The sequence below is a fragment of the Pristiophorus japonicus genome, chromosome 12 (assembly GCF_044704955.1).
Source record: "Pristiophorus japonicus isolate sPriJap1 chromosome 12, sPriJap1.hap1, whole genome shotgun sequence".
Lineage (NCBI taxonomy): Eukaryota > Metazoa > Chordata > Chondrichthyes > Pristiophoridae > Pristiophorus > Pristiophorus japonicus.
The window spans coordinates 7,030,210-7,056,222 of NC_091988.1; the positions used below are offsets into that span (position 1 = coordinate 7,030,210).

The 26,013-nt window shown below is 42.4% G+C and overlaps 1 protein-coding gene across 3 annotated transcripts in view; it reads left to right on the forward strand.

The window, feature by feature from the left end:
- LOC139277132 (contactin-4-like) overlaps window positions 1-26,013 on the forward strand; it is a 1,961,053-nt gene that overhangs the window by 473,822 nt on the left and 1,461,218 nt on the right. For all 3 annotated transcript variants that reach the window (XM_070895154.1, XM_070895156.1, XM_070895155.1), the window contains exon 3: window positions 11,339-11,465. In XM_070895154.1, the coding sequence (XP_070751255.1) occupies window positions 11,339-11,465 (127 nt within the window). The remainder of the gene's footprint in view (window positions 1-11,338; window positions 11,466-26,013) is intronic.

A 26,013-nucleotide genomic window follows, 5' to 3' on the forward strand; every position in this document is an offset into this window, starting at 1 on the left:
CATTTAAATTACTACATTACTTCATTACGACAGCCTTTAAGACATTACAGTTGTAGCTTTTATCGTGGGAATCCAATTCATTGCTCATAATTCACACCGAAACAAATACTGTGCAAGAAGTTATGAAATGTAAACGTTATTTTTTAAAAATCTGCAGCTTTAATATACATTAGGATTTCTGCTCATGAAAGCTTTCAAGTCATTTAGTTTTTTTTTAAAGTTTTTTCCGTTTCGCGTATCCCCTTACGCAGTGAAAATTGGCCCTGTGCCTGTTTACACCAGCTATAACATTTCCCCATGTCGGGGGAGTTCCCGAACCAGGGTCACAGTCTGAGGGTAAGGGGGAAGCCATTTAGGGCCGAGATGAGGAGAGACTTCTTCACTCAGAGAATTGTGAACCTGTGGAATTCTCTACCGCAGAGAGTTGTTGATGCCGGTTCGTTGGAGGGAGTTAGATATGGCCCTTACAGCCAAAGGGATCAAGGTATGGAGAGAAAGCAGGAAAGGGGTACTGAGGTGAATGATCAACCATGATCTTATTGAATGGTGATGCAGGCTCGAAGGGCCGAATGCCCTACACCTGCACCTATTTTCTACGTTTCTATGTACATAATTGCTTGGTACTTGGGCAAATAGCCCAATTCTGCGCTAGCAATTAGGTTTTCACCAGCAATTAGAGCGGACGGTCTATCAATGCCTGCGTTGATAGACCGCAAGTTCAGGATATGGCGAAACCCCGAACTTACAGTGGATTTTAAAGACATCATGATGGCAGCGTACACTGAGAGTCGGCCGTCATATCCTCCGCAGAATCTGAGCCAATGTTGCAAGAACCACTGAAGTCCTGAAAATACCTTTAGCACACCGAAGAGCTTTTTTCATGGGCTTCACTTTAGATGATATTTCATAAATTACTGAGGATTTAATAATTCTTCCTCTGGTTTTACTGCACTACCAGTCTGAGACAGTAGCTGCAATATGAGGTACACAGTTAGAAGTAGCAGTTATAGTGTGGACTGCCCATAGCTGTGACTCTGCACTGCCACGATCATGAGAGCTTGCATGTCTATAACCAGAGCTCCCATTCCTGCCAATGTTCTCAAAACTTTGATAAAGTACCCATAAGCCCAAAAATCGACCGAAATATTTTAAAATCCATTTGACACTCCTCATGGCACCAAGCCATGCAGCGTGAAACTGTTTACCCCAGTGGGTCAGCCCCATTCCATGGCGGAGTCCATTCAAAGCCTGACTCTAATTATATGCTCCATTGAAGTGAAGTAGAAACTGCTTTGCAGCAACACAGAAGTGACAGTGTAACTGCCGGTTTAAATACAGTGAAGCTACAGTGGATGTCCATGAGAAACTTTTTGACTGACTATATCCCATATTTTAAAGAATAGTTCTCATGATTTGTTGCTTTGGTTATATACATCAGTGGGCGTTAAACATTGCAAAATTATTTGTGCAGGGTTGAGAAACCAGTAAAGCAGTTTTTGCCCAATTTGTACAAGTAGCAATTAGCAATAAATTATAGCCATGACACTGGAGGATAACCAAAGCGAGGATACATTGCTATAATTTGTACAAAGAACTTAATTATTCATTAAACTCCAATTACATTGACACTGCAGTGAGCAATCATTTGATGTAATTGTTGTATCGAACCTTATTTTTCGTGAATCGTAGCTAAAATATGCACGACATAAAATGGCATGCTTCAGCTTTATAACTTTGCAGTGTAACTTTGTGATATCAATCTATCCATGAAGTGATGGTTTCCATTTTGTGAGGAAACAATTGACATCGCTGAGCAAAGAAGCACGTTTGATCGTATGTGAAATAGGGTAGACGCAGGGTATCAAATTGGTTGAAAACGGTTGCAGAAAGTATGAAAAAACCCAGGTGACTACAATAGTGTGAAATAGTAAACTAAATAGGCTTCAGTGCTTTTGTGATGAGAGAGGAGCATATCCCATTCATCGTCATTCCTTAGCCTGTACATAATATGGGCAAGTTCTGAAAATGTTCAGAGAAAGTCACGAGGGATGCCAGTTGCTTTAAAAATAATTATCCGGGGGCCACGTGACTTATTCTTTTCAGCAATTTATATTTTCTGTCTCAGTTTGACAAACTTCATTTTTCAATTTTCATCACCATCAGCCATGATCATACTGCTCCCACAAGTGAGATCAAATATTTTTCTGAGCTGGTGCCACAACTTGTGTTTTGGTTTAGCTTGTGGGCCTGAGGACTTGATTATTTTCCCTTGCCATTGCCTGACTGAGGTTGTCACATAACTTGCTATACTGCTCTGTAAAAGGCCTCTATGCATTATTCACCAACACCCTCGATGGACTGGATTATTATTTTTTTCTCCTTACTTCCTTTGAGGACACATCCTTTCCTCCGAACCCAAAAATCTCAGCTAACATTGGCAATCGGTCTTGTGAAGAATCATGCATACATCCTCCCAATCTATGATACAGTGTATATGTACACCAACCTCATTTGCAATGGTCAAAAATAATGGGGCTTTTAACTTCTCATTGACCACAGGAATCTAAGTCAGTACTTGAAAAGAAAAAACATTTTATATTCTCCTCATTGTCAGTCCCAGAAGATGATTGACATTCATAGATCTAAAAAAAAATGTCCAGCTTCACATGGTCACAGACAAATGTTATTCAGGTTCTGGCTATTGAGTCCATGCTACCAGTGCAGACTGCTTCCCTTTGGCACAGCATCAACCTCTTGGGCCTTAATGCAATGTCTTTCATTGGCAACTGTAACGAATCCATGATTTTACAAGTAGCTCGGGGTGGGTTTGTCAAAATATGGAAGTGGGAGTCTTTTCCTTTAATTTGAATAGACTTCGCACAGGAAATATTTTCCCAGATAGCTTGGCCTGTATCACATTTGGTTGGGGAATGTGAAATCCAGCTCTGAAATAGCTACAGTCCACCAGAGAGGAAGTTGTAGTGATGACAGCAAAGTTGAAGAATTGTTCTGGCACAGTGGAAAGAGGTCGGCAACAACCCAACCCTTAGATTCTGTAGAGTTGGAGTTGCATCAAAGGAGGATGGCATTAGTTGATGTTGAAGGCCATCTTCCTATAAATGCACCGGTGCCAAAGTGTGCAGGAAGGCAATTGGCCATGAGAGTGTAATCGGCTGCACCTGACAACAACTGAGGAAGAATTGTGTTAGTATGAGAGCAAGGTGAAGGTAACTGTGCTCCTCTATTTGTGCACACATTACTTGTGGAGTTCCTCAAACATTGTGCAAACATTTTCAATTGTGAACTGCCTCACTCTCTGGAAGGTGCCATTTGAAGCATTGCACTTCTGTGCAGACTTTTTCATTGTGAGTATGCTGCACAGTGCACAATGTCCATGCTGAAGTGGTCTTCTGTTGTTAAAGGGTTTCTCAGCAGCCATGAATACCTGGTTCTCCCAGGAGCCATCCAACCATTGTCTCTTCTCAAATAAGGCATTCACTGTGGAACGCTGCACAATTAGTACATCATAGCCACTTTATGTCTAATGGCCACCGACATTCATAATGAGGTTTTTGTGCTCAAATACCACATGAATATTAATTGAGTGTGAATCCTTTATGTTTAATTGATATGAGATGCCTTGATGCCCACATATATATCATGTTAAGTGCTTTGCACTCGAAGGAACCCTGTTACCTGGTGAAAGCTTTGCTTTGGTACAGCTGACAAAGGTGTTTTCCTCAAATTCAGGGCTAGAATGTCAGCTTTATATCTATAGTTGATGAGAAAATTAAAAGACCTGTTACCTGGATAACCTCAGCCTTGGTTCAGCTGCGCCAACTCTGAATCTGTTGAAGCCCCAGTGGAAATCTCCTGGGAAAAGAACTTCATAGATATCAGATTCAAGACAATTCCAGTTCTGGTTTTCATAAGAACATAAGAAATAGGAACAGGAGTAGGCCATATGGCTCCTCGAGCCTGCTCCGCCATCAATAAGATCATGGCTGATCTGATCATAGACTCAGCTCCACTTCCCCACCCCCTCCCCATAACCCCTTATTTCATTACCGTTTATGAAACTGTCTATTTCTGTCTTAAATGTATTCAATGTCCCAGCTTCCACAGCTCTCTGAGGCAGCGAATTCCACAGATTTACAACCTTCTGAGAGAAGAAATTTCTCCTCATCTCAGTTTTAAATGGGCGACCCCTCATTCTAAGATCATGCCCTCTAGTTCTACTCTCCACCCTCAGTGGTCCAAACATCCTCTCTGCATCCACCTTGTCAAGCCCCCTCATAATCTTATATCTTTTGATAAGATCACCTTTCATTCTTCTGAATTCCAATGAGTAGAGGCCCAACTTACTCAACCTTTCCTCATAAGTCAACCCCCTCATCCCCAGAATCAACCTAGTGAATCTTCTCTGAACTGCCTCCAAAGCGAGTATATCCTTTCGTAAATATGGAAACCAAAAACTGCACGCAGTATTCCAGGTGTGGCCTCACCAATACCCTGTATAACTGTAGCAAGACTTCCCTGCTTTTATACCCCATCCCCTTTGCAATAAAGGCCAAGATACCATTGGCCTTCCTGATCACTTGCTGTACCTGCATACTATCCTTTTGTGCTTCATGTACAAGTACCCCTAGGTCCCGCTGTACTGCGGCACTTTGCAATCTTTCTCCATTTAAATAATAACTTGCTCTTTGATATATTCTGCCAACGTGCATGACCTCACACTTCCCAACATTATACTCCATCTGCTGAATTTTTGCCCACTCACTTAGCCTGTCTATGTCCTTTTGCAGATTTTTTGTTTCCTTCTCACACATTGCTTTTCCTCCCATCTTTGTATCATCAACAAACTTGGCTACGTTACACTCAGTCCCTTCTTCCAAGTCGTTACTATAGATTGTAAATAGTTGGGTCACAGCACTGATCCCTGCGTCACCCCACTAGTTACTGGTTGCCAACCAGAGAATGAACCATTTATCCCAACTCTCTGTTCTCTGTTAGTTAGCCAATCCTTTATCCATGCTAATATATTACCCCTAACCCCGTGAACTTTTATCTTGTGCAGTGACCTTTTATGTGGCACCTTGTCAAATGCCTTCTGGAAGTCCAAATACACCACATCCACTGGTTCCCTTTTATCCACCCTGTTCGTTACAACCTCAAAGAACATGAGCAAATTTGTCAAACATGATTTCCCCTTCATAAATCCATGCTGACTCTGCCTGACTGAATTTGCTTTTCAAAATATCCTGCTACTGCTTCTTTAATAATGGACTCCAGCATTTTCCCAACCACAGCTGTTAGGCTAACTGGTCTATAGTTTCCTGCTTTTTGTCTGCCTCCTTTTTTAAATAGAGGCGTTACATTTGCAATTTTCCAATCTGCTGGGACCTCCCCAGAATCCAGGAATTTTGGTAAATTACAACCAATGCATCCACAATCTCTGCCGCTACTTCTCTTAAGACCCTAGGGTGCAAGCCATCAGGTCCAGGGGATTTATCCCATTATCTTACTGAGTACCACCTCCTTAGTGATTGTGATTGTGTTAAGTTCCTCCACTCCATCGCCCCTTGACTATCCACTGTCAGAATATTGTTAGTGTCCTCTACCGTAAAGACTGATACAAAATATTTGTTCAGAGTTTCTGCCATCTTCATGTTCCCCATTACTAATTCCCCGGTCTCGTCCTCTAAGGGATCAACATTTACTCTAGCCACTCTTTACCTTTTTCTATACCAGTCGTTGGGATATTTTGTAGACATAGTGAGTCAGCTGTAGTATATTAGATGAGGCTAAATAATGTGCAACCATCTTTATCATTCTGGATGCTATTCTTTGGAGAGACATGAGCTTTATTTTCTCCACCATTGGGCGCCATTTTTTTGGCGTCCGCTGATTTTTTTTGAGCAATCTTGATTTTGCAACTTTCCTCCAAGTTATTTGCCACACCTCCTCCGGTTTCTTACCTTTCTCGGTCAATCTGTGACACCTTCCTCTGCAAAGATGAAAATCTAACATTTTCCAGAGAGGGTCCTTCTGCTGTGGTGGCTGCACACGCGCACACACCTCACAATTAAGTTTTACTTTGGCGACAGTTGTATTTTTTTTTCAGCTCAATCGGGCACAAAAAAATTCGGCCCTACTTCCTCCTGGGCGCCAAAAATTGGCAAAGAGGAAAATAGAGTCCATTGAATATTATCTTTTTGTGTAGAATGGTCACACAGTACTATGCTTCTAAAACTCAAGAGAGCTTTAGCAGAAGCTTCAAAAGGTGCAATGATGAGCTGCTATTTTGCCAGCTTATTCAACTTTCACAACATTAAATTCCTTGATGTAAAAAACAGATGTCTGCCTTGCTGATCAAGCAGCATACCATTGGAGTAGATGTACAAAGGGCACAATATGCTGACAAAACTTTTAACTGCATTTGAACAATACAGAATTCAGGACAGTTGGGTTGACCTTACATTGTTCTCCATGTCAAACACCAAATGAGTTAGTCAACCATCACGAGACAACACTACATTAATATGCATCGACTGCTCGGGAGAAAGACATGATCCATAAACATTGTAATTGCAGTGGTTAGTCATTGATGAAAAATATACTGTTTAGCAAAGCCTGGAGAATTAGATCAGTGTGGCAGAATTACTCAGCAGTGATGTGATGCATCCAAAGCTGTGGCTCTTACATCAGTAAGTAGTCACCATGTTATGCCTGAATTGGGGACATCCAGGAATAAACCACTTGACTTGAGCAAATAAGTAGCGAAGTGTCTTCTGTGAGATTGCTGCCTTAATCAGGAACTGTTCTTCCAAAAGGATATTCCACAGATATTCAAGTAACAAACCTTCAATTAATGTCTGCACAGGGTCAAATATTATAGATGAAAAGGGTTGGCAAGGGGCTCGTGTAGATCATATACACAGCCATGGACCTGTTGGGCTGAATGGCGTGTTTCGGTGTTGTCAATAGTTTGTAACTTTTTAACACTTCGAAGTCTTGCACTAGCAAATGGAAAAAGAGCGTGAACACTGACCAGTGAAGACCAGCAGATGGACTCATTGCTGAATTCCCGACAATATGGCTATTACTCCTGATCTGTTGTATCATGTTCAAACCTAGATTACTTGTTCCTGGTCCATAGTTCAACTCTTGGTGCATTAAATATAAAATCTAAATAAATTAAAGAAAAAGCTCATGATTGATATACAATTTTTAAAAATTCGCTATATATTAACTTCAAATTTAGAAAACAATGAAGGAAAGCAGATGACTATATAGACTGGATACTCATGTAAATGTGGGTGAGCCAGCAATAAGAATTTGGAAGCATTAGTAACATGGACAACCATTTAGTTTCGTTGTTTTCCTGCTGTCTTCTGGAACCTCTCAGAGTGTGTAACTGTAGAAATTTAGCCAGCAGATGGAAAATTAGAATAATTTCCTCTTCCTGATACCCTTAACACCAAGACTGTGCCCATTTCCCGGGGTATCCCCTGGTCGGAAGCTCCTGCATGAAATAAGCACAAACATAGAAATGGTATGCTCGTGGCACGGGAGTGACATCACAATGCCTCGCATATCAATTTCCCGGGATTCCGCTGGATGGAGACCTATCCCGAAGAAGGTCCATACGATCTAGGGGCTCAACTTTCCCCAGTGACTTGCGGCATTTTTTTGAGCAGGCCGCACTTTTTGGCCTAAGTTGGAAAAACCACAGTTTCCCCAATCAATTTGCACCAGCGTAACTCAGTTAGATACGATTTTTTTAGGTCAGTTTTTTTTTCAGCCAAAGGGGGCGTAACCTGCCACCCGCGCCAATTCTGGCCATTCAGGGAAGTTTGGCCGGCTGAGAGTTACTCCAATTCTGCTTAGGCCAGCGTATGTGGCCTCTGCAGAAAAACCTTCCAGAGAGTTCAGGAAATCGGCGCAGCACATACCCAGACACACTAAAAGAATTGAAAAATACATAGCAGCAACTTACCTCCAACCCTGCCCGAAGGCTGTCCGGTCCCATCACACATACACGCGCTCACACGCGCACACACTATTGGCCTACTTAGGCCCCACAAAATCGTGCGTAATTCTTCAAGGACGCCAAAAAGATGCTTTGGGGAAAATTGAGCACTTGGTTTCAGAAGTTGCAGGCTAGCCCTTTTAGATCAGAAGATATTTAAAGTAGCCAGCAACTTCTACTTAGTTCAGGTGCTGCAGAGCTGTGTTCTGGAATGGTGCCAAGGGACAGACTATCAGAAATTTCCGATCTTACAGATCTGTGAAAGCTGCAACAGCTCACAATGTCCCTCGCCCAATTTGGAGCCAATTTGGATTCATAGGCAGTAGTCCAAGCCATTTAAATGAGCTGAATCAGAAACATGGACAGTTTAGAGTTGAGGTCAAATCAAAATCTTTTAAAGGGACTAATGTTCGATTATGATTTTTCCCCATCAGTTTACCAAGATTATTCATTATATGTGATAGCTCAATAAATTTGAGGTGGAAGAGATATTTCACAAAGTTGAGTAATATTCCCTTATTCCTCATTAATTTTGTAGAAGACAGAATCAGGTCTTCATAAATCATAAACAGACTAGCAATTTGACATTCAAAAAAAATCTTGATCAAGATTCTTAATCGTGACATTAGTGAAGCTAAAACACAAAACAACTGAAATGCTTCAAGCATATATGTGTGCCATGACAAAGAAAAGTATCTTGTAAATGGAACTTACTGGGCCAGAATTTACTGCAAAAGTAATGGTGAGGTTCACAGCACTCAGTGTTATTTATGCAATAGTCAGACAGCAACTTAAGGCGAGCGCAGATGCGTAGTTAAACGTGGAAATCCAGAAGCTGCTGCCAGAGATGTGTCGCTCCGGTAACCTGTGTGAAAGTGGCATCTTGCCATCTGGCTCCCCGTTCAAATGCTTTGAATGGCATGAAGTCCTGTGCAGTGCGAAGTTCCTGAGGGAGTGCAGCGAAGGTTCACCAGACTGATTCCCGGGATGGCAGGACTGACATATGAAGAAAGACTGGATCGACTAGGCTCATATTCACTGGAATTTAGAAGAATGAGAGGGGATCTCATAGAAATATATAAAATTCTGACGGGATTGGACAGGTTAGATGCAGGAAGAATGTTCCCCATGTTGGGGAAGTCCAGAACCAGGCTAAAAATAAGGGGTAAGCCATTTAGGACCGAGATGAGGGGAAACTTCTTCACTCAGAGAATTGTGAACCTGTGGAATTCTCTACCACAGAAAGTTGTTGAGGCCAGTTCGTTGGCTATATTCAAAAAGGAGTTCGATGTGGCCCTTATGGCTAAAGGGATCAAGGGGGATGGAGAGAAAGCAGGAATGGGGTACTGAAGTTGCATGATCAGCCATGATCTTATTGAATGGTGATGCAGGCTCAAATGGCCTATTCCTGCACCTATTTTCTATGTTTCTATGTTACTTATGTCACAGATACTTACTAAACTCGCCGCAGAAAGTTAGGGCTTGTCCATTCCAGTCTAATTTTAACAGCATGATAAGCCTTAATTGCTGACAGATAATGCTGTAGCAATGAAAATTAACTTTTACAATTGTGGAGTCTCATTCCTTTAGCTCTTAATTAAAAAAATATATATTTCTATGTTTTCTCTTTCTCTGTATCTTGCTTTCTGATTGGTTAAGGAGACACACATGCTCACACATGCCCCAGATGCCCTCTTCAAGTACAAAAGTTCATCGAAATTCACTAAACATATTCAAAAAGGAGTTAGATGTAGTCCTTACTACTAGGGGGATCAAGGGGTATGGCGAGAAAGCAGGAATGGGGTACTGAAGTTACATGTTCAGCCATGAACTCATTGAATGGCGGTGCAGGCTAGAAGGGCCGAATGGCCTACTCCTGCACCTATTTTCTATGTTTCTATGTTTCTATGTTTCTATGAAATTACATGGGCATGGCCAAGTGTAACTAACGGCAGGCGCTATTCATTTGTCAGCTGTAGTGAATCCTGGCCCAATATTTTCATTTTGTGAATGCCATGGGAGGTATGTAGATGGTGGTGGAGGTGGATGGGAGGATGTGGGGGGAGGGAGAGTTCCAGTTTAGGTTTTGGACAGGCTTTAGTGTGTTGCACGGTGCATAATACGTTGCAGGGCCATGGGGTGAAATGGAATGCAGTGTAAAAGGGAAATGGTGTTTCATCTCCCTTGAGAAATATGAGCTCCCACAACCCATTCAAGAAAGGAGGGAGAGAGAAAACAGGGAATTGCAGGCCAGTTAGCCTGACATCAATTGTCAGGGAAATGCTGGAATCCATTATTAAGGAAGTGGTAACAGGGCACTTTGAAATTATAATGTGATTCTTTGCAACACATTCCGTATGTTGGCAGCTACATTTTCTTATTTTAAAGGATTTAAAAAATGTTATATTTTGAGGGGAAACAGATGGGAAAAAAATTGACTACGGCTTCATATGAAATTAAGTAATCTTTGAGAAACACGTATCGTGTGTTGTATAACACAGCATAAGGTCTGTGACATTAAAAGTGATTGCATTTTAAATTAAAATGACATTCCTTTTTTGGGGGAGTGGTAGAGCTCATAAAAATGCAGATGACTAATTATATGGCTTTCAAAAAATAGTGGAAATAGACTCACATTCTAATCACTAAGATTAAACAACAGGCAATGCATTCATTAATGTGTGCTGCAAATCATTTGATATATATCTGTACAAAGATAACATTTCAAAAACTAGAGGTATTATTTAATTGAAATGGCTCTCTTAATTAGACAATAATCATTAGTTCTGGATGCTTTTAGCTAATTTTAACTTTGTTTGTGTTTAGATATATATATATATAATCATCTTAGCCTGTACTTTCTTAAGTGTGGACTGCCATCGCTACAAACATTATTCCAGTTGACGATGTTAACAGTGATGTTTATAGTGTTTTCTCACTTGTTCTAAGCATGTATCTGGGAAAGCATAAAACAAACCTAATATATTTAAAAAAAATAGAATTTGGTCATCATTTCAACTGAAACATGTTTCATTTACCTACCTAACTTTCTCCCAATTCACGATAAGGAATGGAATCAGTGTGGCTGCAGGAACGCAGGGATGACATATTGACAATCCTTCTCATGCAGTACACACTATCTTGCCGTAAATGGAAGTGATGTGTGTTGTCTGCCTGCGGTTTCTTCTCTTAATGGTTTTACAGTTGTTTTGTGTCTGTTATTCCCCGTGACTGATGGCACCCTTATGCTAACAGTCCTTTTGTGTGTAACCTAATATAGTCTGTTTCTTTTTATTGACACAGAGAATGGCAAGCCACATGGGCCAGTTTTTATCCATGAGCCAAATGACATTGTGTTTCCTGTGGATTCCGATGAAAAGAAGGCAACCCTGAACTGTGAAGCAAGGGGGAATCCAGCACCACATTACAGGTTTGCAAGCAGTAGCTTTATCAATCCCTTCACAAAAGAAAGTCTGGATGGTGTTCTTTTATTAAAAAAAATCCAAGACTCAAAATTTAAAAAAATATTGTAACAGGAATGATTCACATCGGTGTTTGCTGCTGGATCAAGATAAGATGAATTAAACACAGCAGCTGTGAACAATCATTCCAGAAGGATTAAGAACAGTGCCAGTATTTGTACCTCAGTTAATTGGTAATTAATTAACATGGATTGAACATACCGTGGTTCTTTTTTTGCATAGTTGCCATTGCACAATAATATTTTCTGTGTGTCGTCACACGATGCATATTTCCCCCATTGCTTTTTGCGGCATTCTATATGAAGTTGGGATAAACAATATTAGGGAGGGGACCAAAATAATAACCGTACAAATTGCAATGTCACCATCAGAGTCATTGAAATATGGGGGGCCTTGGTGAGGCCACACCTTGAATATTATCTGAATGGTGACAGATTAGTAAAAGAGGAGGTGCAACGAGACCTGGGTGTCATGGTACATCAGTCATTGAAAGTTGGCATTCATGGTGAGAGGATTTGAGTATAGGAGCAGGGAGGTCTTACTGCAGTTGTACAGGGCCTTGATGAGGCCACACCTTGAATATTGTGTACAATTTTGGTCTCCTAATCTGAGGAAGGACCTTCTTGCTATTGAGGGAGTGCAGTGAAGGTTCACCAGACTGATTCCCGGGATGGCGGGACTGACATATGAAGAAAGACTGGATCGACTAGGCTTATATTCACTGGCATTTAGAAGAATGAGAGGGGATCTCATAGAAACATATAAAATTCTGACGGGATTGGACAGGTTAGATGCAGGAAGAATTTTCCCGATGTTGGGGAAGTCCAGAACCAGGGGTCACAGTCTAAGGATAAGGAGTAAGCCATTTAGGACTGAGATGAGGAGAAACTTCTTCACTCAGAGAGTTGTGGGCTTGTGGAGTTCTCTACCACAGAAAGTTGTTGAGGCCAGTTCGTTACATATATTCAAAAAGGAGTTAGATATGGCCCTTATGGTTAAAGGGATCAAGGGGTATGGAGAGAAAGCGGGAAAGGGGTACTGAGGTGAATGATCAGCCATGATCATATTGAATGGTGGTGCAGGCTCGAAGGGCCGAATAGCCTTCGCCTGTACCTATTTTCTCTGTTTCTATATTTATATGTTTCTATATTTCTATGAGTTGATTTTGGATAGATCCGAATGGGAAAGTAATTTATTCATCTGCAATTATGTTAGTGTGTTCCTAAAAAAAACAAGACAAGCTAAGAAATCTGTTTTGACACAAATGACTGCAGCTGACTTGGTGTAATGTGATATCACCAAAATGGTTTTATAGATGAAAAATAATCACCCTGTAAGTAATCTCTTGATGTACACAGAGGACATGTGGTGTAATGTGAATATGGCAGTTTCTCAGATAAAAATCTTGAATTTGATACATTTTCAACAGTGTCTTTTTGGACTTGGAATATTATTGATCTTAAGGCAAGATAGCATGTGTATCTTATCAGAAATGATCAGAAGCAGTGTCGTATTGTGAAACTTTCTATCAGCTAACCCAACAAATCAATCTGTTCTATATAACTGTAATCCATCACTTTGTGATGCTTCTTCCATTGTTTTTGTTTCATATAGTCACATTTTTGTGTTAAGTTTAAGTTCTGTTCACCCCTGTGCTCGCTGACCGACATTGGCTCTAAATCTAGAGCCTCGATTTTCAAATTCTCATCCTTCTGTTCAAATTCCTCCCAAGTTGTGTGACCCCCTCTGGCCCTCCAGTCCGCTGAGATATCTGCACTTCTCCAAATCTGACCTCTTGCGCATCCCCCATTTCCATCGCTCCACCATCGCCGTCTGTGCCTTCAGCTGCTGGGCCCTAAGCTCTGGAATTCCCTCCCTAAACCTCTGTGCATCTCTACCTCTCCTCCTTTATTTAGGTAAAACATACTTATTTGACCAAGCATTTGGTCACCTGTCCTAATATCTCTAAGTGGCTTGGTGTCAAACTCTATGTGATAACCTCCTGTGAAGCGCTTTGAGATGTTTTACTACATTAAAGGCGCTATATAATTACAAATTTTTGTTGTTGATGATGAATTACCATTTATTTAACAATCTGTGTCATTCCAACATATTTTCATGGAGCAAAATATGTTTATTGCAAAGAAACGAGTATTCAGCCCATCGTGCCTACATAAGACCATAAGAAATAGGAGCAGGAGTAGGCCATACGGCTCCTCGAGCCTGCTCCGCCATTCAATAAGATCATGGCTGATCCGCTCATGGACTCAGCTTCACTTCCCTGCCCGCTCCCCATAATCCATTATTCCCTTATCGGTTAAGAAACTGTCTATTTCTGTCATAAATGTATTCAATGTCCCAGCTTCCACAGCTCTCTGAGGCAGCGAATTCCACAGATTTACAACCCTCTGAGAGAAGAAATTTCTCATCATCTCAGATTTAAATGGGCAGCTCCTTATTCTAAGATCATGCCTCCTAGTTCGAGTCTCCCCCATCAGTGGAAACATCCTCTCTGCATCCACCTTGTCAAGCCCTCTCATAATCTTATACATTTCGATAAGATCATGTCTCATTCTTCTGAATTCCAATGAGTAGAGGCCCAACCTACTCAACCTTTCTTCATAAGTCAACCCCCTCATCCCCGGAATCAACCAAGTGAACCTTCTCTGAACTGCCTCCAAAGCAAGTATATCCTTTCGTAAATATGGAAACCAAGACTGCCTGTTCTTGCTTATATTGCATGAGCAATGTAAAACGAATTCTACTGCCGCATTCTCTCCCCATAGCCCTAAATTTTCCTCTGCTTCTATTATTTCTCCACTTTTCATAGAAACATAGAAACATAGAAACATAGACAATAGGTGCAGGAGTAGGCCATTCGGCCCTTCGAGCCTGCACCGCCATTCAATAAGATCATGGCTGATCATTCACCTCTGTACCCCTTTCCTGCTTTCTCTCCATACCTCTTGATCCCTTTAGCCATCAGGGCCATATCTAACTCCCTCTTGAATATATCCAATGAACCGGCAACATACGCTGCCCTAAGTTAGTTTGGTACAATTTTTTTCTGGTCAAATTAGCATAAATGGTGTAAGTGGCTGGGAACGCCCCCTTTTGGAAAAAAAATTTGACCGAACAAAAACCCTAAATAACTCACTTACACTGGCGCAAATTAAATGGCCATATTTGCAACTAAAAAGATACAGCAGACAATCAAGTTACACAAAATAAAACGGTGCAACTCATGGGGAAATTTGGGCCCATTATAACTATAGATTCTGGTCCCTGCCAGCATCATGGTGAATCTATACTGTGCATTTGCTATGGATTTAATGTCCTTGCTGGTGGAAGCAGAATTCATAAAAGCTTTTAAAATGGAATTGGATCAGTATTGGAAAAGGAACATTTAAAATGGCTGGGGAATGGGATTAGGTCGATGGGCTATTGCAGAGAGCTGGCACAGAGATGGGTGGAATGGCTTCTTTTGTTATAAAACCCTCTAGTTACATAATGGGGAGTACAATACTGCTCACAGTACTCTAACTATATCCTAACCACTGTCCTCGACCTCGAGTCTCATCGCCGAGAGCATGCAGAAATCAAGCGCAGGCAGCGGAAAGAGCGTGCGGCAAACCAGCCCCACCCACCCTTTCCCTCAACGACTGTCTGTCACACCTGTGACAGAGACTGTGATTCCCGTATTGGACTGTTCAGTCGCCTAAGGATTCATTTTAAGAGTGGAAACAAGTCTTCCTCGATTTTGAGGGACTGACTATGATGATGATGAACCATTGTCTGTACAAATTTAGCATTACCACTTTGCCTGTATTTATAAAGTACAAAATGCAATTTTTATGTTTTTTCTACTGCACTCACACTTTCAAGGAAGTATTTCCACCCACGATCTCTGTTCCTCCACACCCTTTACAGCTTCTTTCTATTTTGTGTAAACTTCCCTGTCTTGTTTTTCTTTCTAAAACTACATGACATAACACTTCTCTGCATTAAACTACATATGCTACTTATTTGCCTAATCTACTATTTAATGTTTTCCTGAAGTCTTTGAGCATCCTCTTCGCTGTTTGCCAAACCCACAACTTTAATATCCTGAACACATTTCAATATTGTGCTCCTTACATCCAAATCATGTATATCTAGAGTATTTTTTTTTAAACTTACATCTGTGTCCACTTCCTCTCAACAAAAACTTACTTTTGCCATATTTTTGTCATTCGTTTGTGTTCGATGTTCCATTGTAAATCTCTCTGTTGACATGAAGAATGGGAACTTGTTGCATTGTAATGCCAGCCTGTCACCAGTTGGGGCACTGTCGTGCACTGCCAAGCTCCTCAGCCTGTACTGCGGAGAAATTGTTACGCCCCAACCAAATCCACTTCTGCGCTTCCCAAGATGCTGTAAATGCTACTGTGTAATTAATATTTTCACAAAAATAAGGGAAGAATTAATTACTTCAAATGGGTATTGAATTACTTCTGAGTGTCTTGTCCTGTCTTCTAACCCTCCTTCACCTGAAGATTAATTGTATAGAGAATATAAATGAATGTAATACTGACCCATGGGATACATCACTTCCAACCTTGCTCCAACCTGAGCAACATGACTAACTCTCACTCTCTTCTTTCATTTACCAGAATGTTGCTAATAAGCCTGCTTACCTTCTCAAAATACATATACCCTAGACCTATTGCATTCCCTTCATATCTACAATCGGTCATTTCTTCTAAATACTCTGTTATATTTGTCAAACATAATTTGTCTTCACAGATCAATGTCTCAAACATCTCTAAATGCTCACAAATTTGATCTTGAATTATGGATTTGAAGAGTTTGCACACAACTGCCATTTGATTCAGTGGTCGATAGCAAGGGTGTCAAACTAATTTTATATTGTAAGCCTGCACCAATGTCCTGGCACTTGACATGGGTAACATTCAGCGAAAGTTATCTAGACATGATTTCTGAAGCCTTTCACATGCAGTTCCTCAAAACTTCTCCCTCAGAACAGGGTTTCAATGATGCAGATATTTCAATTGATCATGGCTGAGCTTTTACATCAAGTGAAGTTGAGGTCAATGTTCAACCATGATCTTATTGAATGGTGAGCAGGTTCGAGGGGCCGTATGGCCTATTCCTGCTCCTACTTCTTATGTTTTTATGGGCAAACACATAGCTCACCTGAACAGCTGCTTCGGTTATGTGGTGAGCATTCGTAAACATTAATTTGCTGTTGTTTTAACGACTGAGTTAAATCACAAAATGTATCTTCTCCTAACTATCTTGTGCACTTACCATATTTCTCAACATGGTTTGCTTACAGTTTTGAATTATATATTCTGTCCCGAATTCTATCTGTTGCTTACAAATCAATCACATGTTGAATTTCCATTCTCGCTCTCTCTGTCTCAATTCTGCTGCAATGAATGAACTTAAGCCATTTAAGACTGAGATGAGGAGAAACTTCTTCACTTAACCTGTGGAATTTCCTTCGCAGAGAGTTGTTGATGCCAGTTTATTGGATATATTCAAGAGGGAGTTAGATATGGCCCTTACGGCTAAAGGGATCAAGGGGTATGGAGAGAAAGCAGGAATGGGGTACTGAGGTGAATGATCAGCCATGATCATATTGAATGGTGGTGTAGGCTCGAAGGGCTGAATGGCCTACTTTTGCACCTATTTTCTTTGTTTCTATGCTTCTATGTTACTTAACTGTACTGCGGGATAAATATTTCCATCACCTACTACAAAAACAGATTCCATCTGAGCCCAGCAAATCACATCTTTCAGCTGCCTCCATTTATGATCTTCTCAAACACTTTTATTAGATAATGCAGGGAAGAGAAATGTAAACTAACCGTTGTTCTTATCATCACATTCCTGTTCATCAGATGAGCCCTCAGCAGCGTTGATGCTCAGCACTCTAAAATTGTTTTAATCTTCCTTAGTTATGCCTCTATGGCCACAGTGCACAGTAATTAGAGAGGCTGCTTAACATGCCGCAATGATTAACAGCCTGTCTCCTCATGGTGCTCGCTCAGCCAGTATGGATAGTGTCATATTGATGGCCTTCACCAACACCTGCAGTGGGTTATCACTGACCAGTAGTTCGCTAATCTCGAAGGTGTGTGTCACAGTGCACATGGTGTTTGAAGACCAGGCCCTCAAAACTGCCACCAAGTTTATGGTCTAGTAATACCCACCCTCCTGTATGGCTCAGAGACATGGACCATGTATAGTAGACATCTCAAGTCACTGGAGAAATACCACCAACGATGTCTCCACAAGATCCTACAAATCCCCTGGGAGAACAGACGCACCAACATTAGTGTCCTCGACCAGGCCAACATCCCCAGCATTGAAGCACTGACCACACTCGATCAGCTCCGCTGGACGGGCCACATTGTCCGCATGCCAGACACGAGATTCCCAAAACAAGTGCTCTATTCGGAGCTCCTTCACGGCAAACGAGCCAAAGGTGGGCAAAGGAAACGTTATAAGGACACCCTCAAAGCCTTCCTGATAAAGTGCAACATCCCCACCGACACCTGGGAGTCCCTGGCCAAAGACCGCCCTAAGAGGAGGAAGTGCATCTGGGAGGGCGCTGAGCACCTCGAGTCTCATCGCCGAGAGCATGCAGAGATCAAGCGCAGGCAGCGGAAGGAGCGTGCGGCAAACCTGTCCCACCCTCCCCTTACCCTCAACTACTATCTGTCCCACCTGTGACAGGGACTGTGGCTCTCGTATTGGACTGTTCAACCACCTAAGAACTCATTTTAAGAGTGGAAGCAAGTCTTCCTCGATTCCGAGGGGCTGCCTATGATGATGATGTCATTGTTGCCTCGAGCATCATTATGGAGTTAGCCAGATGCTGTACGATGAGGCACTGGGCTTTGTGGAAAGTTTTTGCAGAGCTGTGGGGAAGATATTTTTCATATTTCTACTTGACAGCGAATAGTCTTGTAGGGAAAGGTGGTTGATCTGAACTTCACCTCTGGGGATTTTGCAAGCGCAGGTACAGTCTCCCCTGGTCAGTTTGCTCCAACTATTCCATTCAGGATTCTCTACCACAGGTTCGATGAACGTGTTACTTGCGTTGAATGCAGCTTACGGGGCCATACGTCAGACACCCCTAGTCTATCGATACCCAGTTTATCCTTCTCTCCCTTGTTGAACAGAGCTGTTACATTGGATACACTTCAGCCCCTTGGCATATATTGCATCCTGAAGAGGATTGAAGAGTTGATCTTAGAGCCTCTGCTATGTTGTCTTCAACTTATCCACAAAGAGTTCTATTAATATTTGCAAAACTAACTCCTTTTGTATAGTTACTGATAACAATTGTTCCACATCCTCTTCTCGTACACCTGCATTCTCACTACAACCATTGTGATATATTCTCTGCGACATCACAACACACTCAGACTGCAAGTTGGCTCCAACACATCATGTGACTTTTATTGTATTGACATCAACAGTTGCATTACCACAGTAGTCCACTAGGTGGACCTATATTGCAACCATCACTTGCAAAAAGTTGATGCAAAATATTTATTTGTTATCATTGTCACAACTACATTCCTTCATCCCTATGTGCTTTCTTTAATTGTTCGTTTAATGTTTCTAAAATCCTTTATTGCTTCATCCCATTTTATCTGCTAGCCTTTTTAATAGTCAATTTTAGTCTTTATAATCTGCCTTCTTACCTCCCCACTGCAATTTCTATTTTCTTTTGTTTTTCAATATTATTCACCGTTGTTTTATCACATATCTCCATTTTAGGTTTCAATATAGTTGTAATCTCTCTATTAATTCATGGAACTGTATCTTTTTCACCTTCCAGTCTTATATTTTTGGTATCTCTATGCACTACGACAACTGGCTGTTCACCCTCCCCCTCCAGAATGCCCTGCAGCCGCCCTGAGACATTCTTGACCCTTGCGCCAGGGAGGCAACATACCATCCTGGAGTCTCGATTGCAACCGCAGAAATGCCGATCTCTTCCTCTTACAATAGAATCCCCTACCACTATAGCTCTCCCACTCTTTTTCCTGCCCTCCTGTGCAACGATTTCATCTCGACAATTTTGCAGCATATTTTGCACACAAGGAACTATAACATTTGCCTTCCTACTATTTAACTCTCTCCATATGAATCGTGTCTTAACACAATCCCCGAGAACAACCTTACATTTGAAGGCTGTCATACAGCTTCAAGCTCAACATTATGTGTTTGTGTATATCTATGTGTGTTAAAAATCTGTCATCTCTGAAAAATCCTCACAGAAATGTATATGTCTATGTGTGTGTGATTACAGTAATACATTGGCCCCCATCCTCGGTAATGGCGGAACCCAGCACTTGAGTGCAAAAGACAAGGCCGAAGCCAGAGGTAGCGAGTGGTTGATCCATCTCGGCCTCTTCCTGGGGTCCCCACCATCACAGAAGCCAGACTTCGGCCAATTCGATTCACTCCATGTGATATCAAGAAACGGCTGAGCGCACTGGATACAGCAAAGGCCATGGGACCCGACAACATCCCGGCTGTCGTGCTGAAGACTTGTGCTCCAGAACTAGCCGCACCTCTAGCCAAGCTGTTCCAGTACAGCTACAACACTGGCAGCTACCCGACAATGTGGAAAACTGCCCAGGTATGTCTTGTCCACAAAAAGCAGGACAAATCCAATCTGGCCAATTACCGCCCCATCAGCCTGCTCTCAATCATCAGGAAAGTGATGGAAGGTGTCGTCAACAGTGCTATCAAGCAGCATTTACACACTAATACCCTGCTCACTGATGCTCAGTTTGGGTTCTGCTAGGCCCATCAGTTCCAGAATTCATTACAGCCTTAGTCCAAACATAGACAAAAGAGCTGAATTCTCGAGCTGAGCTGAGAGTGACTGCCCTTGACATCAAGGCAGCATTTGACCGAGTGTGACATCAAGGAGCCCGAGTAAAACTGAAGTCAATGGGAACCAGGGGGAAAACTCTCCATTGGCTGGAGTCATGCCTAGCAACAACAACTTATATTTATTAGCATTTTTAATGTAATAAAATGTCCCAAGTCGCTTCACAGGAGCGTTGTCAAAAAAAAAAAAAATTTGACACCGAGTTGTATAAGGGGATGTTAGGGCAGGTGACCAAAAGATTGGTTGAAGAGGTAGATTTTAAGAAGCGTATTAAAGGAGCAAAGAGAAGTGGAGAGGTGTATAGATTTAGGGAGGAAATTCCAGAGCTTAGGACCAAGCCAGCTGAAGCCACGACCACCAGTGATGGACCAATTAAAATTGGGGATGTTCAAAAGGCCAGAATAGATGGAGGACAGAGGTTGAAGGGGATTATAGAGCTGGAGGAGATTACAGAAGAAAGGATGAGAATTTTAAAATTGAGGCGTTGCTTAACTGGGAGCCAGTGGAGGTCAGCGAGCACAGGGGAAGATGGGTGAGCATGACTTGGTACGAGTTAGAACACGGGGGTGGGGGCAGACTTTTGGATGACTTCAAGTTTATGGAGGCTCGAACAAGGGAGACCAACCAGGAGTGCATTGGAATAGTCAAGTCTGGAGATGATAAAAGTAAGGATGAGGATTTCGGCAGCAGATAATTTGAGGTAAGGGCGATATTATGAAGGTGGAACTGGCAGTCTTAGTCAAAGAAAATAAATAAAGACTTGCATTTATAGAACGTCTTTCATGACCACCGGACATATTAAAGTGCTTTACAGCCAATAAAGTACTTTTGGAGTGGAGTTACTGTTGTAATATGGAAACATTGCAGCCAACTTGTGCACAGCAAGCTCCCACAAACAGCAATGGGATAATGACCAGATAATCTGTTTTTTGTAATATTGATTGAGGGATAAATATTGGCCAGGACACCGGGGATAACTCCCTTGCTCTTCTTCGAAATAGTACCATAGGGTCTTTTACATTCACCTTAGAGAGCAGATAGGACCACGGTTTAACGTCTCATCTGAAAGACGGTACCTCCCTCAGTACAGCACTGCACTGGAGAGTCAGCCTAGATATTGTGCACAAGTCCCTGGAGTGGGACTTGAATCCTAAACCTTCTGACTCGGAGGCGAGTGTGCTGCCCACTGAGCCACAGCTGACACTTGTGGTAGAGCGGATATGAGGAAGGATGCTCAATTCGTGACCAAATATGACACCAAGGTTATGAACAGACTTGGTCAGCCTTAGATAATTCGTCTTCACCGCCAGAAATGAAAATCCGTCTGGTTCTGTCAAGGGTGTGTGATCCACCCCGCCAGATTACTGCCTGGGCGCGAACAACATTCTACCCCATTAGGGAGAAAGATTTGAAAAGGAATGAGTCTTGTGGCATAAAACAAAGACAATGGTTCCGATCTGCCCAATATTTAATTGGAGGAAATTTCTACACATCCAGTGCTGGATGTTGGACCAGCAGCCTGATAATATCAGGATGGTGGAGGGTTCGGGAGAGGCGGAGTAGCGGGAGAGCTGAGTATCAGCAGCATACATGTGAAAACTGATGTTGTGTCGTGGGATGATGTCACCAAGGGTCAGCATGTAGATGAGAAATAGGAGGGGGCCGAGGATAGATCCTTGGGGTCACCAACGGTGTGAGGGTGGGAAGAGAAGCCATTGCAGGTGATTCTATGATTGCGGCTGGAACGATAGGAATGATACCAGGCAAATGCATTCCCGTCCAGCTGGACAACGTTGGCGAGGCGTTGGAGCATAATTTTGTCGTCAACCATGACATAGGCTGCAGACCCATCCAGAAGGACAAGAAGGGATAGATTACCTTTGTTGCAGTCAATTAGGATATTATTTGTGAACTTGGTAAGAGCCATTTCGGTGCCGTAGTGGGGGCGGAGCCTGATTTGAGGGATTCAAACAAGGCATTCTGGGAAAGATGAGCACGGAGTTGGGAGGCGGCAACACGCTCAAGAACTTTGGAGAGGAAAAGAAGGTTGGAGATTGGCGATAATTTGCAAGGACAGAGGGATTAAGGGTTATTTTTTTGAGGAGAGGGGAGATGACGGCAGATTGGAAGGAAAGGAGGACAATAACTGAGGAGAGAGACCCGTTAACAATATCCGCCAACATGGGAGCCAGGGAGGGAAGTTTGGTGGTCAGTAATTTAATAGGAATAGGATAGAGAAAGCATGAGCTCAGGCTTATTGATAAGATGAGCTTTTAAAGGGCAACAGGGGAGTTTGGAGACAAATTCGAGAAATGTGCAAATTTAGATTTAGGGCGGGGGTAAACAGAGAGGAAATAGGGTGCGGTGGGCTAGGGGAAGGGAAGAAAATAGCAGAGGCAGTGAACAGATATTATCGATCTTTTTAACAAAGAAGTCCATGAGTTCCTCACGCTTATTGTTGGAGATGAGGGAGAAGAGGGCAAGGGAGGGTGTTTTGAGAAGATGGTTAGTGGTGGAGAAGTGAAGCCTGGTGTAATTTTTACTGTCCTGGATGATAGACTAGTGGGTGGTTTTAGTGCTGGAGAGCAGAACTCGGTAGTGCTTTGTATGATCTATCCAAATCTGGTGATGGTAAATTAGACCAGCTGTATGGCAAAGATGTTCAAGTCTACATCCCTTGGATTTAAGGAAGTGGAGATGATAGGTATACAAAGGGGAAGGACTAGGATGAGAGAGTGTAATGATTTTTGTGGGAGCAAGTGCATGAAACGTGTGGAGAGAGTATGATTTAGTACAAAGGAAGATGATTGTGGTTGTTGGAGGCCAATCATCTCAGCCCCAGGACATCACCGCAGGGCAGTGTCCTAGGCCCAACCACCTTCAGCTGCTTCCTCCATGACCTTACCTCCAGCATAAGGTCAGAAGTGGGGATGTTTGCTGATGATTGCCAAGCGTTCAGTTTAATTTGCATCTTCTCAGATAATGAAGCAGTCCATGCCCGCATGCAGCAAGACCTGGACAACATTTAGGCTTAGGCTGATAAATGGCAAGTGACATTTTGCCACACAAGTGCCAGGCAATGACTATCTCCAACAAAAGAGAGTCTAGCCATATCCCTTGACATTCAATGGCATTACCATTGTTAAATCTCCCACCATCAACATCCTGGGGGGTCACCATTGACCAGAAACTTAACTGGATCAGCCACATAAATACTGTGGCTACAAGAGCAGGGGAGAGGCTGGGTATTCTGTGGTGAGTAACTCATCTCCTGACTCCGAAAAGCCTTGCTGCCATCTACAAGGCTCAAGTCAAGAGTATGATGGAACACTCTCCAATTGCCTGGATGAGTGCAGCTCCAACAACACTCGAGAAACTCAACACCAACCAGGTCAAGGCAGTGTGCTTGATTGGCACCCCATCCACCACCTTAAACATTCACTCCCACTTGTGACTGCAGTGTGTACAATCTACAAAATGTACTGCAGCAACTCGCCAAGGCTTCTTCAACAGCACCCCCCAAACCCATGGGAACACCATCACCTGCAAGTTCCCCTCCTCAAGTCACACACCATCTTGACTTGGAAATATATTGCCGTTCCTTCATCGTCGCTGGGTCACAATCCTGGAACTCACTCCCTAACAGCACTGTGGGAGCACCTTCACCACACGGACTGCAGCGGTTCAAATAAGTGGCTCACCACCACCTTCTCAACTGCAATTAGGGACTGGGCAATAAATGCCAGCCTTGGCAGCAATGTCCACATCCCAGGAACTAATTAAAAAAAATGCAAACCTGAAATGAGATAAGGTATAATAATAATCATACCATGATAAAACTCTGATTCTGAAATGTAAAATTTCCTATTGCCTGTGCAATTCTTCACAATAAATAGAGAACACTCTTCCAATTTTGAATCATCTGGTTTATCTTCCATTCATACACTCTCACAAAATTGCTTCACACAAAGCTATTGTTAAATTTTGAGTTTCATTAAACACTATTTTACAGCCATCCACAGCAGTGTGGTGCATCATGGGCGTACGTTTCCTTTTGTAAAAAGAAATCAGCAATGAGACGGGGACAACAGTTAAAAAAACATTGGTCAATTCCAAGCTCCAGACACTCTCAAACTTGAATCGCTGTAACAGAGCATTTTTTCCTGACCGGAGGTACATCTGGAACTTGGGGTGTGACATACATAAAACCAGTGCGGGCCCAGCCCACACTGCGATATGTGTGCACAGTCAGTCTGTGCAGCAGAGCTGGTCTCTAGTCACCTGGTTAACCCTTGCCACTGGACCAAGACCTAGCTCTGTCAAGCCCGTGTGGTGGCTGGTGTTCAACGGTCACCCCACGTTTAAAAAAATCCATTCTCAGGCATCTTCCACCCTTCAGGATGTAGTTCGGGATCTGAAATATTAGGTCCTTCATTGAAACACCTGTAAACTTTTTGACATGGAAGCAAGTCATCCTCGACTCGAGGGACGGCCTGTGATGATGATGATGACGATTTGAACCAGCCACGAAATAATGCTTGGTTTCCATAATATTTCATGAGACATGCAAACTTAAGCAGAGAACCATAATTCTTCCTTCTGTTTTGCTAACTGATTATGAATCTCCTCATCACCATTCATAACTTGGCAAGATTTCCAGCCACTCATTGTTTCCATTCTTTCTGCGAACGCCTCTGGGAAGCACCTTGGGGTGTTTTTCTCCATTAAAGGCACAATATAAATGCAAATTCTATGGGGAAAAAAAACAGAAAAGATAAAGTCAGCAACATTATTCATGAAATATTTTTAGCTCTGAATTTGTTATTCTAAACTATACTGGCACAGAGCATAGACTGGCCATTGTAGTAGGCCAGCCAATTTCTGTCCAGGATTTGGAGGAGGAAGATGAATTCTTGCTCGTGGAGAAAAGGCAGGTGCGCTTGCATCTGGCTTCCACCCAAAGACGGCCAAGGAATGATGTAATCCAATCCAGACAGAATTAATTCTGCACACCTAAAGAGACCTAACCTTCACTATCAGCACCTCAGCAGGGGAGCTGTGACTGAATTGCACTGTCTACTGGTGTCAGTCTTGCAAACTACATTCGTCACAGGGACAGCCCTGCCCACTGTGGTCAAAGCCACCACTGCATTAGACTTTTATTCTTCCAGCTTATTTCAAGCCACCACTGTTGATATCTGCCAACTCAGTCAGCCCCCCATAGATCAGTGCATCAACACCAACACCAACAACAACAACAACATGCATTTTTATAACGCCGTTAACGTAGTAAAACGTCCCAAGGCGCTTCACAGGAGTGTTATTAAACAACTGAGCAGATACAGGTTGGTTGTAAGGAGCATCTTGAGGAGAGAGAGGCAGAGAGGTTTAGGGAGGAAATTCTGGAGTTTAGGGGCTAGGCAACACATATGTCATTTCCCCGTGGAAAGGAGGGAACAACTCAAGAGGATGCTGCCCATCTATTAATTGTTTGGTTTCTCAAAAGTTCAAGGCCTAATTGATGGCACCTGTATAGCCGTCAGAGCACTTAACGTGCATTGCAAAGGATTCTA